This window comes from Haemorhous mexicanus, chromosome 5 (genome assembly GCF_027477595.1).
Source record: "Haemorhous mexicanus isolate bHaeMex1 chromosome 5, bHaeMex1.pri, whole genome shotgun sequence".
In the NCBI taxonomy this organism is placed as follows: Eukaryota; Metazoa; Chordata; class Aves; order Passeriformes; family Fringillidae; genus Haemorhous; species Haemorhous mexicanus.
In genome coordinates this window covers 1,660,026-1,678,341 of record NC_082345.1, presented here as the reverse complement: position 1 = coordinate 1,678,341, position 18,316 = coordinate 1,660,026, and the positions used below count along the sequence as shown (strand labels likewise).

At 40.7% G+C, this 18,316-nt stretch overlaps 1 protein-coding gene across 1 annotated transcript; it reads right to left on the bottom strand.

The window, feature by feature from the left end:
• Nucleotides 1-1,046: 1,046 nt before the first annotated feature.
• Nucleotides 1,047-17,794, bottom strand: LOC132328059 (solute carrier organic anion transporter family member 1A2-like). The gene is made up of 14 exons (XM_059847847.1): nt 17,699-17,794; nt 16,503-16,644; nt 15,008-15,140; nt 14,002-14,108; nt 11,066-11,212; nt 10,473-10,571; nt 9,819-10,052; nt 7,268-7,432; nt 6,191-6,386; nt 5,216-5,381; nt 4,416-4,600; nt 3,790-3,854; nt 2,580-2,697; nt 1,047-1,727 (listed from the first exon to the last, which is right to left on the bottom strand). The coding sequence occupies exons 1-14, from the start codon at nt 17,756-17,758 to the stop codon at nt 1,568-1,570; spliced, it is 1,977 nt and encodes a 658-aa protein (XP_059703830.1). The 5' UTR covers nt 17,759-17,794; the 3' UTR covers nt 1,047-1,567.
• Between the last annotated feature and the right edge of the window lie 522 nt (nt 17,795-18,316).

The window sequence follows — 18,316 nt, the reverse complement described above, 5'->3', positions numbered from 1 at the left end:
CTGTCACTTTTGGAAATCTAGAAATTATTTCAGAATTAAAGATCAGAATTAAACTTCCCTCTTTTTTACCTTAAAAAATCCAGTGTCCACATCTTTCTGTTTCATGTCCAAGAGTGACAATCCGTGGTTTAACAGGGAGCTGAATTCTCTGCTCTGTTTCTGGCTACATTTCTTCCATTCCCCTTCCTCATGTTCAGCTCCATCATCCAATACAAAAGGAGACAGGGGCTAGGACAGATCTTTTCAAAAGAATCCACTTCAAGGATCATTTGTATTTGAAGAAACTTTAAATTTCTGAGCTGATTTCCTGCTCTGGGAGAGGAAATGGATCTTTTCTCACTGGCCCCACAAGGACAGGAAGCAATCCCAAGCACACACACTCATGATGCCATTAAGACACCTTAAAGTAATCAGATTATAACTGAGCTGATGAACTCCTGTGGCAAAATATCCTTCCCACTTCTTGGTGGCTGCAGAAGGTCCCAGATGGTTTAAATGGGAGCAGGTCTGTGACACATAGAATAAATTAGTAGGAAATAGTTGCAGGTGCTGGAGCACCTGTAGGAAATTAGTAGGAAATATTTGCAGGTCTGTGGTAGCTCCACAAACTCCCTCCATGCCTTATGCAGTAGGGAATAATAACCAGGACCTATAATAAAATAAATAAAATAAAATAACCAGGACCTGTAATAAAAAGCCTCAAGAAGTTATTGCATGGGCAGGGGCAGACAGAGCTAAGGGTGCTCTGCACTGGGGCCAGACGTGAGGCAGGGCCAAATTAGGTGCTAAACATGGATGCATTAAACCACAGAGACACCTTGTATAACTCATATCAGCAGGGTTTTCTTTAATTGTTGTTACCTGAGACATTTAGGGGTTTATTTCCCTAGATATTTAAGATGTCCTAGGGCAGCAGGTAACTGAAGTAATCATTCCTGATGACCTTTCCTTGTCAATCTCAATTCAAATCTTAAAATATCACCATAACGCAGCATTTTTTAAAAATGTATTTTTTAAAATTTATTGTTATTACCACAACACCCAGACCATGTCATAAACCAATATATTGACTCCCTATACTATGCAGAATAACAAATAATCCCTGCCTGAAAGGACTAATAATATCATTAAATAAATTTATGGAAAACTGGGGCCCGAAGAAGCCACAAAAGCTGTCTACAGTCAGTGACACTCTGATGGAAACCATGTGAGAATTCCTAGATGAAATCTGGCATCACTTGGAGTCAAATGCAAAATTCTCCCTATTTTCAGTGGAACAGGACTGAACACATATTATCCTGCTTCAGAGCCCTTTGCTCAGACAACTCCCACCTGGCATTTCATTACTTTTCTTATTTCTAGTCCTTGTTCTTTTGCACCAAATGTGTTTTTCCCTTGCCTTGTGTTTATACACTGATACTTTTATAATGTGAGTAGGATACAACTATGTGTAATTCTATTCATCTCTGTCCAAGTGTTCCTCATTTAAAGTACAAAATTTTTCACAAGGATATATCCAATATTTACACTGCAATGGTTTTTTCCCAGCATGTCCTTCTGTGAAATGCTATTTCACTGCTTCTTGTCCTTTATCCTGCATTTCTATTGGCTCATTTAATAAGACTGGCTTTTCAGATTTCAGTTTCTTCTTTAAAATGAGGAGAACAAGAGTGCTTGGGATGTAGGACACTCCACGCAACACTGCTGGCAGGCCAAGGTAGAGCCACCTGAAATAAACAAGGAGTTCCATTAAATAAATGCATTTGTAAAAAAAAGGGCAAATCAATTCAGCAAGCATTGTTTTGTGAAGGTCACACAGCCACCCTAAAGCTTGTGCCCTGATGCTTTTGGGTCTCAGAGAAGATGGGAATGTGAGAACAGAGAATATGAAAAGGTAAATTGGCCTTTTGCCTCTCCCAGTGTCAGGGAAATGATTTAGCCAGTCAAGTCAGGCACCTGGTACTGGCTTTATCCACAGGGAAAAGAGTCCTGAAAGGGCTCAGCCTACCTGGTTAAAATTTCTTATTCATAAGAATATCCTTCCAAACCTCAACATAGTATTACAAGGAATTGGTAAGAGGCCACAAGTTCAGTCAGATTTTTCTTTAAAAATCACACATTGATCCTTGAAGGACTCCAAAAACATGGAGTGCAGTATTCTGGGCCAATTTCCAACTTAAGCAGCTGCATCTTCTCCATGAAATTCTTCTTTTTTAAACCCAAGTACTGTTTCAACCATTTCCTGGTCAAAGATGTTGCAGTCACCCATTGAACCTTTTTCCCACATAAGCTAACTGCTTTTCAGTATTTTTATGATAATTCAGTGTTTTCAAAGCCTGTTCTCATGAAAGGTTATTAGTGAATATTCTGGCACCAGAACATTTCTGCCCAAAGGTTTTTCCAGTGCTCGTGTCAAAGGTTGCACTTTGCCAATAAAGCCAGTGCCAAATAAAATTGTGTCATACCTCTAACCCAGGAGCAGTTTGTCTGCTAGGGAGACATAAAGTGCATAGAATTACATCTCTGTGCATGCAATAATAGAGCAAGAAGGAGAAATTAAAATAAAGTAGAAAACATACCTGTATGTGACAATATCATACATCCTACACGCTCCTTCTCCACCACAGGTCATGGTACCCCACTTCAGGCAAGTGGTGTCTATCAAAGCTCCAAAATAAATGGGAGATGGAATTCCAGCTAAAAAGAACACGAGGAACACTTCTGTGATTTCCTTCTGGTTATCAGATCCTCCACAGAGCCTCAGCTGTTTGTCACCTGCTCCATCTGTCCTGTCCTCTTGCAGCTCATGGCCTCATTCTCTATTTACCTTGTGCTCCCTCTTCTTCCTGCCCTCAGCCAAAGATTTTCTCCCCTGCTGCCTGTTGAACAACACCCACGTGCAGCAGCATGGGCAGTGTTTCCTACTCAGAACTGAAGGTTTTCTCTCATCAGTGAGAGGCAATGCTGCCTTCAATAAACATAAACAATAAGAGTGAAGAAATGCCAAATGCCTTTCCAGATGCTGTCCTGTCTCCTGCTTTCTGCAACACACAGTTAATACAGGTAATTTTCTCCTGAGCAGCTGGTACAGTGCTGTGGTTTGGATTTAATATCAGAATAATGCTGATAACACACTGATGTTCTCGTTGCTGCTAAGGAGAGCTGACATCCAGGAGTTCTCTGTGCCTCGTGCTCTGTTTGTGAGGAGCTGCACAGGAAACCAGGGGGAGCATGGCCAGGGCAGCTGGCCCAAACTGGCCCAAATTCCACAACCTGCAGTGTCATGCTTAGTGCACAGAGTGGAGAGAAGTGGCAGGGAGGGACCAAGTGCTGCTTGGGGGTGGGATGGGTATTGATCAACAGCTCACAGACAATTTTACTCTGCATCATTTTTCTTTCCTTTGTTTTATTCCTCTATTTTTCCTATTATTATTATTATTATTATATTTTACTTTCTTTCATTGCTAAACTATTCTTTACTCAACCTGCACACTGCTTTTCCAGCTCTCCTCCCTATTCCACATAGGAGGAGAATAAGTGGATGCATGGTACTTAGATCCTGACTGGGGTTAAACCAAGCCTATTACCCAGTACAAAAAAGATGCAAACTGCAAGCAGTTCCACTTTGCCATGCTCTGAGAGCTGAAAAAAGAATCCTAAATGCTTCCTGACCACAGGCACTGCACAGAAGCAATGACTCCTGTGCCATGCCCATAGCCCTGAGGGATCCTTCTCTAGCTCTAGGTCAGCCCTAACTGCTCCTCTGAAGTGGGTGAGATATTTTCTTACCAAATACTCTTGAAGCCAGCCCATGGATACCCACTCCAAAGGACTTCTCTTCAGGCTTCAGAGACCTGTATGATAATTGCATTGTACACTTATTGGCTGAGGTGACATTAATAAGAGATGTTTAACCTTTTTTTTAAATTAAGTTCTTCATCACATTAGGCCCAAACCTTTCTAATAATGAGCTCGTTATGCTCATTAGGTGATGTTTGCTAAAAATTTCCTTATCCAGGACTGCCAATCACCAAAGGAAAAGCTGCTGTCAGGGTATGGTATCAGGGCCAACCCAAAGTGCAGGGTTGTTGTGGCTTAATCAACATCATGAATTATGATTTGATTAAAATGATTGATAAATTCACAGGTGTCACACACCACTCAATATCCCAGTGCCCTGACTCAGGGCTCCTGCATTCACTCAGGACAAAGCTGAAGCTTTATCTGGAGAAGCTACATCAGATTACAAAGGTGATTTGACACACACTGAACCTCAACAGCACAGAAATGACATCAGATTTTTCTGCTCTCCCTCCTTCCATATGCAAACTAAACACCTTTCAATTCCCTGGAGAATTAAAATCTCAGAATAAAAAGTCTGGTAGGTTTCCTAAAACAAGGAAATTTTACTGTACCTTATCAAGACCATGTATCCAGGCATGGCTGCTAAGGAAAAAATGAAGCTGCAGACTAATGTCAGGATTAAAAAATAATGGAGCATCTTGTCACAGCTTTCATGCCCATCACAGTGGCCCAGAGTTGCAGAAATGTTTTGAGACGAAAACCCTGAGGCTGCAACACAGGTGCAGTTTTCAAAGACCTATCAAAAGAGTATTTTAATCACACAGATTGTCCAAACTCACACTCTGATGGCAAAGCCACACTGCTGGCTGTCTCCTGCACTCAAACCTGTCACTCTTGAGCAGCACTGCACTGAGCCTCCCTCCCAGTCTGCCAGGCACAGCTCCAGCCATCCCCTGAATTTGGGGATAAAAGGTCTATAATGCCTGGTTACCTGTTTAAATCTACAGGGTAAAAGAGATTGTTTAGTCCATGCTTAGACTTTCATTCTGGCTGAAATGTTCTTGGGCACTCAGGTTTCCAATTGGCAGCACTTTCAGAATAATTTCTCACTCTGTGTCAAGCACTTGAGATTCCTTAGTTCTTAGTAGAGAACAATTCTTCTTCATTCTATTTTTTAATTTAAACTGATTTTCATATGCAGCTTGAAATTTCTGGTGTTGCTCAGTGAATTTGTTCAAATCTTTTGCCTTATATATTCAATGTACATGAATATGTAAGGTATAAGATAAAAATATATTAATATATATTAAATGTACATGAATTATGTACATTATTCCCCACCCTATATTGGTATAAATCTTTGTCACCCACTATATTTCATAGTTACAATGCAATAAAATGCATGCCTTACCAAACTCCTTCCAGTTCCTCTTGAGGATTTACACCCAGCAAGACAAGGTGACACATAAGTGATCCCATTGCTCCCACAAACTGGGTCCCAGATTTTAAGTGGGCAATCACAATCCATGTTGCAGCCAGCCAGTAGAGTATTTTCTGCATATGAAACTTGCTCTGTTCTGAAACACATTCAGAAGATGAATAAATACTTCAGTCATGAGATACCCACAGTGACCCTGTGCAATGCTTAAGATTCTGTTCTAGCTCAAGTGTTGAATCAGGACCCAATTCTACATGCTCTTGCCCTGAACTCATGCCTTTCTATCTCTCTAGAGGACACTAAATTGTGTTTTCCTATTGTACATTAGGTATGAATACCCCACAGGTTTTTTCTCATCTATGGCATGTGTGTTCTTGATTGTCCTTGGGTGTTGAATCTACACCTCCATGTCCATTTACAGACACACAGCACAACCTGGCCCAGTGGAAGTGTCCCTGCCCATGGCAGGGAGGTTGGAAATAGAGGCTCCCAAAGATCCCTTCAACCCAAACCATTCTGTGATTCCCAATGATCAATGGCAGGCTTCAAATCAAGAAAATGCAGATAAAAAACCCTCTGATAACTTGATAGTCATCAAATTTGAGTAAACCAGTGTAGGATCAAGAAGGGGATTTTTTTCCTCTCTCGTTCTGAAATTGCAATCAGGTATGCCTGATTTGAGCAACAATTTTTATTTTCACCTGCAGTTACATTACTTTACTAATTGTATTAGTGAAAGAATTAATATGGACATGTAACTGCATGGATATCTGTTTAAATACACTTTTGTTGTTTGAAACAGGCATAACAGACCTAATGTCTAATGCAAGCAAAAAGATTTGAGAATTTAGAACAGGGAACTGCAATGGAGCCCCTAGCTGATTCCTGACAAGAAAAATCATCCTGGTGTCTTAAGACTGAAGTCCTCCTGAGTCCCAAAGAACATACCCTTGATAGGAAACTGTTAGACCAGCAACTGGTGAGGTATCACAGACAGTCCAATAGGCAGCAAAGTAGAGAAGGTATTCCAGTAAAGATACCCAAAATGCTATGTTCGCAGCCTGATAGAGATTTATCTTGAATTTCTTCATGAACAAGCCGCCAGAAAAATACCCAACGCATAGAACTGGCAAGTTGTAAACACCTAGTTAAACAAGTGAAACTTCCATGTTAAAATAAAGGAGACCATCAGAGCTACTCTACTACAGGGCAGCTAGAGAAGGAGCTACTGCAGCTGCTGTGAGGGAAGGGTGTGTTTGGCAAAGACTCCAAGAGTGCCTGGGGCTGAATCATTTAGCTACAATCAGAAATGGGGCCCTGCTAATTTCCTTTCAGGGCCAAAACCTCTGCCAAAGTCAACAGCAGGTGAGAACTGCTTGGGGAGGGAGCTACAGGGTAGGGCTAAAATTAGTTATTGGAATAATTATTAATTGGAAAATGGCAATCTAGAGTTGCACTCTAGGTCCAACTCAACAACAACAACAACAAAATGAGGAAGAAAAAAAATGATATGGTTTCAATCCAGCCTCTCCAGCTGACTGAGAAACTCAACAGAAAGATCTGTGCACGTCTTAATTAAGTGCACACCTTAATTAAGGTACATCTTAATGCACTCTAAGCATGACAGAAAGGAGGAACAGGCTTTCAGTTTTGAGATGAGATCACTGAAGGTGCTCTCACATCATTCTTTGATGATTGATGCTTAAAAAGCAAATTCTGACTGAAAGACATGTTGGAAGTGGTTTTACACAAACATCACAGGGCTTAGTTTCATATCAGCTGAGTTTTCTGAGCCAATTGAAAAGATAGGAATTAGATTAGAAAATTGTGCACAAAATATTAGATGTTTAGCAGAAAATACATTGGCATTGAGAAATGCTTTGCAATGTGATGTCCCTCACCTGTAGAAGCATTAACCTCAGTATGTAATATAAATACATATGAACATATGTATATATGTAAAAATATAGATCATTTGAATAGAGACATCACTAACTGATAGAACAAAGCAAAATGCAAACATACCAATCAAAAAGATGGCATCTGATGCAGATTTCCCAAACTGCTGTTCCAGATACTTGGGCATGAAGGATATCATGCCATCAAAGGCACTGAACTGGAGCACAGTGATGCATATAAATAACATATACACAGGGTTGTGAAACAGAGCCTTGAGGAAGGGGATGAAATCTGCAAGGAAATAATGCCTTGAGTTAGTGTGGTGCTTTGTGAAAAGAATGACCCATTGCTCAGCACATCTGTGAGGGAAAGGGGGGAACAGAAATGGTCCTGAACTGGATCAGGATAAACCTGGTGCTTTGCCAGACACCACAGACCAAAGATTTCCTGCTTAGCCCAGGGTCTCCTCTCCCCAGAGATACCCTGACACACACACAAGCACACCTGTGCAGCTGTTCCTATTCAAAAATAATAAATCACAGCAGCAGCAGCAGCAGCTAGTGCCCCATCTTCCCTCCCTTTTCTCTCACCTCATGCCCCCAGAGCACTCAGCAAAAGCCCTGTCCTGCAGCTGGCACCCAGAGGGTGCAAAAAAAGAGCTGAGACAAGCTGCCCCAGAGAGCTGAGCTCTGATTCTGGGGTTTGCTGCTGGGCAGAAGAGGCCTGAAGAGAGCTGTGAGCACAGTTACTCCCACCATCCTCTCAAAATCTGCACCAGCCAGTTTTCAGCCAAGTAAGCATCTGAGAAACTGATTTACACAGGTCTTTCCTCTGAGCAATGCCCATTAAGTCAGGATTTGAACCATAAAAAAAGCCCCACAATTCCCCTTTGTCTAATGCTCTCTGTTAATCAAAGTGCTGAGCTATTGTCAAGAAACTCTGCAGATAAATTTAAGGATCTACAAAACAATGAAAGTGGCACCACTTAGGATGGGTGTATATCTTCCAGAGCTAAGCAAGTACCTTATTAGAAGTAGATCTGTATGCAAATCTTTCAAAAATTAGTCAAATATTAGAAACACTATAAATAAGCTGCATTATTTACACATGCAGTGATATTTTTCATCAGAGCTTCTTAAGGAAATTTTATTGTTATTAAATCAATTTTATTTTAGGTTATTTTTAACTACAAAAACATCAAGTTTTGACTTGAAATCCCTTAAAAAGTTGTCTGAGTATGTCCTGGTCAACAGGCTGTGAGTGGTTGAACAGGGGTTGGGCCAGGTAACCTCCACAAGTCCCTCACAACCACAACTATCCTGTGGAAGGAAAAACTTCTGCATTCAGGATATTCAGGGACAGTGAACATTGGCAGAGAATGACCACAAAACATCAGCTCTGAAGGGACCCTGGGAAACTGGGGTTTCCTTGAGCTCTTGGAGATCTATTTCACACCCAAGATAGCTCAGCTCCCTTAGAAGGCATAAAATCAGCAGGATGGCTTCTGTGGCAGTGTTGGAAACAAAAAGGTTTTAATAAAAGCAAAATAACAAAACTCTTTACAGAGAAAAACTGATCTAGGTGCAAGAGGCCTCCTGCCCCTGGTAAATTGCCTAAGCAAGACTTTTTAGCTCTTAGCCAATTAGCTCTCTTGAAGTTTGAAGTCTTCTAAGTCCTATGAGATGCCTTTTTTACCTAATTGAGAAACTTCTAGACTTATTTCCTTTTTAAGGAGGCAAAAGATAGTTTTGTCACTTTGTCAACAAAGAGCACATTCCTGTAACCCTGGAGCACAAAGGAGCCACAGCTGAGCTGGGAGAGCAGTGTTTTATTCATGGATTCATTTCAGGCTAGGTGACAGCAGAGAGAGAGGCTCTGCTTATCAAAATGAAGCTGCAAGATCAGCCAGGACCTAAGGACTCACTCTGGGTGTGGTGAATCTGCAGGACCCAGCTGGAAACAGCACAGAGAAGCAGCTGCCCCTTGGAATTTACTTGCTGAAAATTTCTGAGGTCCTGTCAGAGGGCCCTGAGCAGGACAGGGCTCTTCTGCTCTGAAGATCATAGCCTTTGACATAGTTTATTCACTTACATTCCCAGGAAATGTAGGAAGGATGTTTCCTTCAAGTAAGGAAGGAAAAAAAACATCCTCCTGCAGATACATGGATTTGAAAGCCCATGGATGTGAAAGCTGCCAGTGGTGACATGGATGAATGTGAATCAAATACATCTGTTGAGCAGTAATTAAATATTTATGAGGCACTTAAGCACCTGCCAGTTCCCTTTTGGGGCTTTCAGCTGGACTCAAGAAGTGCACAAGATTTATGTTGGGTTTCTGCTTTTCTGCCCAGTGAATGTGGGGTACAAGCAATCAGTATCTGCACCTCATCCTCAGATTCCTACCCAGATTTCAGAGCTTCAGCCCTCCCTTGGGAAGAGAAGATTTACATACACCTGAATTGCAGGAGGGAAAAGGAAGGATCCAGATCCCAGATCTATGACACCAGCTTTCCTCCTCTGCTAGGAGCCATTGTAAACTCCTGCACAAATCCCTTGAACTGCAGAGACACCACAACAGAGCAGGCACTGAACATCTTGGACCCACCTTTAATTACACAAATACAGAGTTCACACCTTGGTTCTAAAGTCAGATGGAAATAAAATGCAACACAACTTGCCTTTAGCAATTTCATACATGGTCTGTTTGGGTTCATTCTTATCATTTTCTTGCAATGGTGTTGCACTTTTTTCACTTGTCTCCTCAGGCTCATTGGCTTCACCTTCCTTCACCAGGGACTTGGGCAAGAACCAGAATGGAATTGCCACCAGGAGATTGAGCAGTGCACAGATCAAAATGCCCAGCCACCATGCTCCAACCCAGCGGGCATCAGTGGCTGCTATAGTTATCTCATCTGGAATAAAACACAAAAGCAGACCTCTTGATCACTTCAGGAACATTCTTTGGGCTTTCCCAGCCATCTCTGACACAAAAGCATTTTCATGATTCTTAAAATGAGGCTCATGAGGGAGAATATTCTCCAGTTTTCTTTGCTAATGTTGCTAATTTTCTGGCAAATTTCAGTGGCTTGTATTAAATTAATTCTAGTCCTTTCCTCTGTTAAGCCAGATGACACAATTTTTCATCAAATAGTTTACAAGCACATTGATTTGTGCATATATGACTTTAATATTATAGCCAGATCTTCCATTCTAAAATGAACACCAATGAACTCAGGTAGGGCTAACTCATATTAGCAAGGAAACATCTTTTAGCTCTGAAAAATACACCAACTACAGACTTAAAAATAAGGTTTTATATGTTCACCCATTACCTGCACCTACTGATCCAATGTCAACAAACAGCTCTGCACAGAATGAAGCCAACAACAATCCAAGGAAGGGGCCAATTACAGTTGCTGTGTGTAGACATGCTAGAGTAGGAAAAAGAGAAAACATTCTAAATTAGAACCCAGTCACAATTATCTTGGAATTGTTACATGTGGCTAGGACAGCTCTACTGGAAAAGCATTTGCACCTAAAAATGGCCTCGTTCCAACAGGTTTCTCTCTGGTTAAATTACAAGTTCTAAAATATTATTGTTTTGATAATTACTGTTTTCTGCCTTCCTTTATTGGGCTGAAGGGCATCACAATAATCCTTTCTTTTGCTTTTGTTTGTGTGGGCGTGTTTGGAGAAGGGGAATTATCCCAACAGGGTGGATTTACCCAGGTAGAAAGGTGAATTACCCCAACAGGGTGGATTTACCCAGGTAGAAAGGTGAATTACCCCAACAGGGTGGATTTACCCAGGTAGAAAGGTGAATTATCCCAACAGGGTGGATTTACCCAGGTAGAAAGGTGAATTACCCCAACAGGGTGGATTTACCCAGGTAGAAAGGTGAATTACCCCAACAGGGTGGATTTACCCAGGTAGAAAGGTGAATTTTCTGCTTTGGCAAAATCCTCCAAATAAGAAATGCCTAAAGGCATGATGGGAGTTTCCCCCATCCCTCTCACGATGTTTCCAACCATCACAAAAATCCACAGCAGGGACCCAGGCTCTTGTTCACATTCTGTGCATGAAACAAAAAGTCAGAATGAATGTTTTAGTCCCAAATATTCATGAAAACCTAGAGACAAAGACTTGACCAAGCTTTGGTGGGTAAGCCTGTCCTATAAAAAGAAAAGATAAATAACAGGTCACAATACTTTTTTATTTCCTCTCTCTCCTTGAACTGGGATTTCTTCATCCCATAGTCTGCTTCAGATTCCACTGCTCTCCCTCCCTTTGTCATGCTGAGATTTCTCAGTGCAAATCCATCCATGAACCAAAAAGAACCAGCTCTGATGGCAGCAGCTGCTGCCTTCCTGGGTGCCTGGCCACAGATGAAACCCAGATCTCTTGTTCTAATGTTAAATTGCTGTCACCAAGCACAGGTGAAGCAATCCACTTGCAGATGGGGTCACATTCAGTCCAGTTTTCCCTTCACACAGGAAATGGACTCAGATATATGAATATCACAGGCTGGCTTGTCCATAAACCAATAAAGAAACAATCATCTTACCCAAGTGTATTCATAGGCATGAGGATTTTTGGGTTCTATGTGCATATTGAGTGGATGTACATCCTTTAAATGAAAATTATTTCATAAAGAAACAATCATCTTACCCAAGTATATTCAAAGTCATGAGGATCTGTGGGATCTATGTGCATACTGAGTGGTTGTACATAATTTAAATGAAAATTATTTCATAAACAATCATCTTACCCAAGTATGTTGACAGGCATGAGGATTTTTGGGTTCTATGTGCATATTGAGTGGATGTACATAATTTAAATGAAAATTATTTAATAAAGAAACAATCATCTTACCCAAGTATATTCATAGGCATGAGGATTTTTGGGTTCTATGTGCATATTGAGTGGATGTACATCATTTAGAAGAAAATTATTTCATAAACAATCATCTTACCCCAGTATATTCAAAGTCATGAGGATTTTTGGGTTCTATGTGCATATTGAGTGGATGTACATCCTTTAAATGAAAATTATTTCATAAACAATCATCTTACCCAAGTATGTTGATAGGCATGAGGATTTTTGGGTTCTATGTGCATATTGAGTGGATGTACATCCTTTAAATGAAAATTATTTCATAAACAATCATCTTACCCAAGTATATTCAAAGTCATGAGGATCTGTGGGATCTATGTGCATACTGACTGGTTGTACATCATTTAGAAGAAAATTATTTCATAAACAATCACCATTATTTAATAAACAATCACCTTACCCAAGTATATTCATAGGCATGAGGATCTAAGTGCATATTGAGTAGCTGTACATAATTTAAATGAAAATTATTTAATGAACAATCACTTTACCCAAGTATATTCATTGGCATGAGGGTTTATGGGGTCTATGTGCATATTGAGTGGATGTACATCATTTAGAAGAAAATTATTTCATAAACAATCACCATTATCTAATAAACAATCACCTTACCCAAGTATATTCATAGGCATGAGGATCTAAGTGCATATTGAGTAGCTGTACATAATTTAAATGAAAATTATTTAATGAACAATCACTTTACCCAAGTATATTCGTTGACATGAGGGTTTATGGGATCTATGTGCATATTGAGTGGATGTACATCATTTAGATGAAAATTATTTACCTTTCTGTATCTTTTTTTTTGCATTTATAAAATGGAAAAAAAAATCAGAAAGTATCTAAAATCTTCAACTGAAAGGTTAATGCCAAGTGCTGTTAGATGTGCAGATTTCACTTCCTTTTGCAAAGATGCAAAAAAATTAACATCTGGACTGATGTGTGGCCTTGGCAAGCTTGGCAGCTGCACCCATCACTGAATGGAGACCCAGGGAAGCCCAGCACGAGGCCAAGGCTGGATGCCCCCACATCCAGGTGTTACAGCAGTGGGATCCAGCTCAGCACACCCTGATGGAGCTGAGCTCTGGGGCTCAGCTCACCTCACTTCCACCATCCAGCAACCACCAAAGTTCCCAGCAGCCAGAGCCCCACCCAAGAGGCCATCTGGTCCATCCTGAGGTACAGAGCATGTCTGTCTGTCCTGGGGGGCTTTATGATGCTGCTGTCCCCATTGTCAGCTCTCCTGCCCCCTGCAGCAAGCTCTGCATTCTGTGGTCTCCTTGCCCAGCAGCCAAGGGGGTCTGAAGGGGTGGCTCAGGCTGAGAGCTTCCCTTTGGGCTAGCTAAAGCCCAGGAGGTTAATGCCACCCTCAGCATGAGAATTTTGTGTGTGCTCATTGAATGGTTTCCTCTGAGCCCTCTGACTTCCCAGTAGTTCCTTCACATGCACATTCCTAGTGCACATCCATGTTTCAGTCTCACAGATGAGTTTTAGCCTAGTTTTATCTATTTTCTCTAAAGGGAAGTGAGATCTATATTTTAGTTCTAGCTCTGTTTCTCATTCTTTTATTTCCCACATGGTACAACAACAAAAAAAAACCTTATGCCTCTTACCCATTGCTGAAATATGCTTCCCACCTCCTCATGCTGTCATAGAATTTCAAGTTAAAAAGAGGAACATTTGTGAGAACAGCCTGGTGTTGTACTATCCCAAAGTGGACTGCCAGGGATGTTAACTGAACTGCCTGGAAAAGGTGAAAACTGCACGAAAGAAATGTTTTAGCTCTGGAGTCCCAGACCAAAGAAACACAAAGGCCAGGAAATTTCCTGACCTCTAGTTTCTAGGCCTTCAAAAAGCACTGATCAAAAGCAGAACCCTGAAGGGATTGCTAATAAAAGCAAAAATCCCTTTATTTAGTCACCATAGACACAGAAAAAACCCCGTTAACAGACATAGGAAAAGTCAGACCTGTTGATGGTTCCTCTGTAGGCAAAGAGGACAAGTTTTGATTAACAAGGCACAGAGGCATCACTGAAACATTTTCCCGTTGTGAAATGCTGCTTTCAATGTGATACCTGGTGGAAACAAAGGAAAGGAAGCATGTACAAGTCCAGAAGATATTCATGAGAACCCTCCCATTTGTCTGTGCTGGAGTCATGGAGCTACCTGTAAGAGCAGGTAGCCAGAGCCATCCCACTCTGGACACAAGACTGAAGGATCAAAACCACCTTGCTGATTAAACCCTACACAAGCTTACATTACTATTTTTTTAAGCCAAGCAAAAAATAATTTCAAAGGAGTTGAAGGATCATTATGGTCAGTACAAAAGGGTCAGTATCAAATTTGCTTTTAGTCAGAACAGGTAGACAGCATCTCTGCACTGTGGATATAAGAAATTAATTTGGCAGTGCAAATAGCTTGAAACATCTATTCCTTATCCTCTGGGAGGTCTCTTTCTCTGAATAAATTCCTAGAAGTGTGGAGAAGACAGAGTCCCCGTTTTCACTCTGAATTTTTCAGGTTAAAAAAGATTTACATAACACTGTCATTTTGTTGTGCCAGTTTGTGATGACTGATAATACCCAATTTAGATAATTTCATTCTTGCCAACACAGTGGCCAGGTTTGATCTCTCCTCCAGGTTCCAGACCAAGAGATCTTCAAAAACCCCAGTTTCCATTGTCCATCCAAGCAGGCAAGAGCTAAAAGTGAGAGTAACACAGCTGTTACCTGGGAAAGCCCATGCAAGGGGGAGCAAAAGCATGAAGGCAAAGGCAAAGGCAGGTGCCCAGCAGAGGGGTGACTCTGCTCAGGAGGTGGTGACTGACTTTTGGAGCCATCTCAGCAGCAAACCCAAAGAATCTGCCATGATCAGGCTGAATCCATGCTCAGCAGTGTCTCTCTCAGTGGAAGGATGAAAGGGTTAATGCCAGCAAGCACCACAGGAGCTGCTGTGGGTGAAGCACCACACTCACCTCCCAAACAGAAAATGAGGAAGTGAGATCAAAAGACATCCAAAGGACAGAACTGTGCAGCCCAAAGCAATTATTCTGGGTCTGTGAAGCTTTGCTCCAAAGTAGCTCACAAATGCTATCAGCAGCAAGTTACCTGCAAAGAGAACCTGGGTCACCATCTGCCAGCCAAGGCATCCCATAATAGTTACAAACTTGAGCAGGTCTTGTGAGCTCAGCTTCTGCTTCTTTTTTTGTCTTTAGAAAGTGCCACTAGACAGGAACTGCCTACACGGTGCAGTAATTCCCTGCTGTGCTCTTTTTTTGGGAGAGTTACATCACATGAAGAGAACATGAGAATAAAAGGCAGGATGGAAAAGAGATCACAGCAAGAGAGATTTTTGAGTGCACCTCTATAGAGGAGAAATCTCCCACTAATGGCACAGAGATCAGGCCCAGGGACTGCAGAATAACATAGGAATATTATTAGGAATATTCCCCTAGGATACTTTATTTGGTAACATGTGGGGAAATACAGAAGTGTGTATCATAGTATTTTTGTACTGGAAATAATGAACACCAGAGGACCATCATACAAAAAAAAAAGGAATAATAATTTAATATTAATTTTATTAATTGCTTAATAATTAAAACCCCACAGGTTTTTATACCTAGTACCATTTAAAAACAAAAATGTACTAAAAATCTTCATTTTCCTCTCCTCCACTTTCACTCAGAAGCAGTTGATTTTCTCCATTTATTGCTATGCAACTAAGAAAAGAATCAAGCTTCATGTTATGAATCAGGCCCTATAAAAATAGCAATTTAATCATTTTACACCTACTAATTTTATGATCTTTTTGTCAGAAGAACAAAATCATGTCTCTGAGTGATGAGCATCATGCTCTGAAAGAAAACAATGCCTTTTTTATGCAGCATTTCTAAACAGGCTGTGCTGAATCAGTGCCCTGAATGACACTTTAAGATGCACATTTAAGTTTATCACTGGACAATAAAACTTACTGACAGGCCAGGTAAGGGGCACTACAAGTAGAACTGGAAACTTTCTTTGCAAGGACAGTTGTACAGGTAAAAAACTTAAAATATTATTGAGTTTAGGAAAGGATTCACAGTGCACTCTCACCAATTTCAATTAAAGGAACTGAAAAATGCTAAATATGACCTTAAATTCAGACAAAGTTTACACAGTTGGTTTTTTTTGTGTATTGAATATTTCTGAAGAAAACATCTCATCAACTAGTTCTGGTTTTTTAGTTGCTCTGTCATATCTTATGAGAGTGCAGAAATCAGCTGAAGCAGTTTTTAAACCTCAGTTTGCCCATTCACGTGGTCCTGCTCATTTCCAAGACATGAAATGATTAGATGTCAGCTCAGAAGAATGACAGAGTTGGCCACTCTTGTCACACAGAGTGACTGAGAGCAGATGAGAGTCACTAAGACATGCTCAGACCACATACTACATTTTCAAAGAATCAGAAATATCAAAAGGAGAGATTACCAATTTCAAAGCTTCCATTAATGATGCCCACTAGAGAAGCTGGGATGTTAAATTGTTTCTCTATCTGTGTGTACATGCTGTTCATGTAAGCCCCAGACATGGTTTTCCCCAGGAAGGCAAGGGACAGAGCCAGCAGAAATACCTAGGAAGGGAAGGGAAGAATGCATAAAAATTGACATATTTATGAATATTCCTTGGTTGTTTCCTCCAGTGAAGGTGTGCTTCCAGTTAGAAAAGTGAGCAGTTCTGTTCCACTGGTGTGTGTGTAAATCCCACCACCTATTCCTGTCTAGAGTTATGGCTTTGCTGAACAAACAAACAATAAAAAAACAAAACAAAACACACACACACACACAAAAAAAACCCCAACCAACCAAACTGTTCTTCATCTTCTCTAACTGACCAAGACTGCCTCCAGAAACCCCAGCCAAGGCAGCAGTGCCTGCTGCAAGGTTGCCACCTGCAGGACCTTCCCTGTTCACCCAAATGACAAATGGCTTGCAGAAGGAGATCCTTTCCTTCAGAGGAATTGCTCCTCCCAGGATCTGCTCTCCCACCTCAGCAGAGCTCACGAGGCCAGAACAAGGAATTTCAACCAAAAGGAGAAATAACATGACCTTTTTACAAGACAGGTAGTAGCAACTGACAGCTAAAAAGTTAAAATTAATGAGTGCAGCAGTATTCAAACCCTTTTAACTTCAGGCTTCTTTATAAACAGCATTTATGAAAGGAAATCAATATTATTATTACACACATATGCTGCAAAAGCTAAAAAGCAAAATAAATGCATTGGGCTTTTAATTACTATTTTTTAAAAAGTCATTTTACAAGATTTTCTAGCATTCCTTGACAACTTGAATTACCATTCAAGATCAACAGGCAGTTTTTACTGCCACATCCCAGCTCATTTCACAGCTCTAAGGAAGGGTAAATGTGTTAGGCTGGAGGGATTGTACAAAGGCAGTGGTGGAGCTTCAAAGCAGCAATCAATCAACACCTCCAACATATCCCAGAGTGGAAGGTTCAGGGAGAGCAAAAGCCAGACAGCTGTTTCCAAACTTTTGTAAGGGCATTAAGGGTAAAAAAAGAACAGCTTACCCATTCCTTTAATCTAGGCTGTAACTTCTACCAAAATACTGTAAATGCAAGTAATTACAGTTGTGTGCTCCTACCAAATCACCAAAATATTTCTGTACCTTCAGCTTGGAAATGCAGCAGAATTTGTCCTCTGCATGTGGCTTCTCAGGCTCCTTCATGTTGCCTTTTTTAATTGACACTGGTGTCTGTTTCTGAGTCTGCCAGCCATCCCATTACAGTGTTGGAAAAAAAAAAAGAGAGAAAAGAAAAACAGGTTTTGTCCCATGTTTGCAGAAAGATGATATTCCTTCTAAGAGATTTGATATTTTAGCATTTTCCTTTAATAATTGCAAACTGGATTGCAACGAAGCCTACCAGCTGATGGATTTTATTCTAAATGAAATAACTTGGTTAGAATAGAGACATGAATGTCTTGGCATTAAAATTAGAGGAAAAGAAACTAAAACCAAAAGCACCAGACCAATTCAAGCTCTAAATGGACACAAAACAGACTCCATTCTCCTTCCCCTTCCAAGACTGTCAAAAACATTCCTCTTTATTCATCTGCCTACTTTTTCTTATCTCCATCTCTACTTGATGATTAGAGTGTCTCCCAGTGCTAAGCTGCCTGCTCTCTTAACATTTTACATATATTCCAAAAGGGTGTTCAAAGAAGGAGAAGGGATTGGATATAGTGACCTGTAAAAGCCCCAACACATCTGAGGGTTTGCACAATG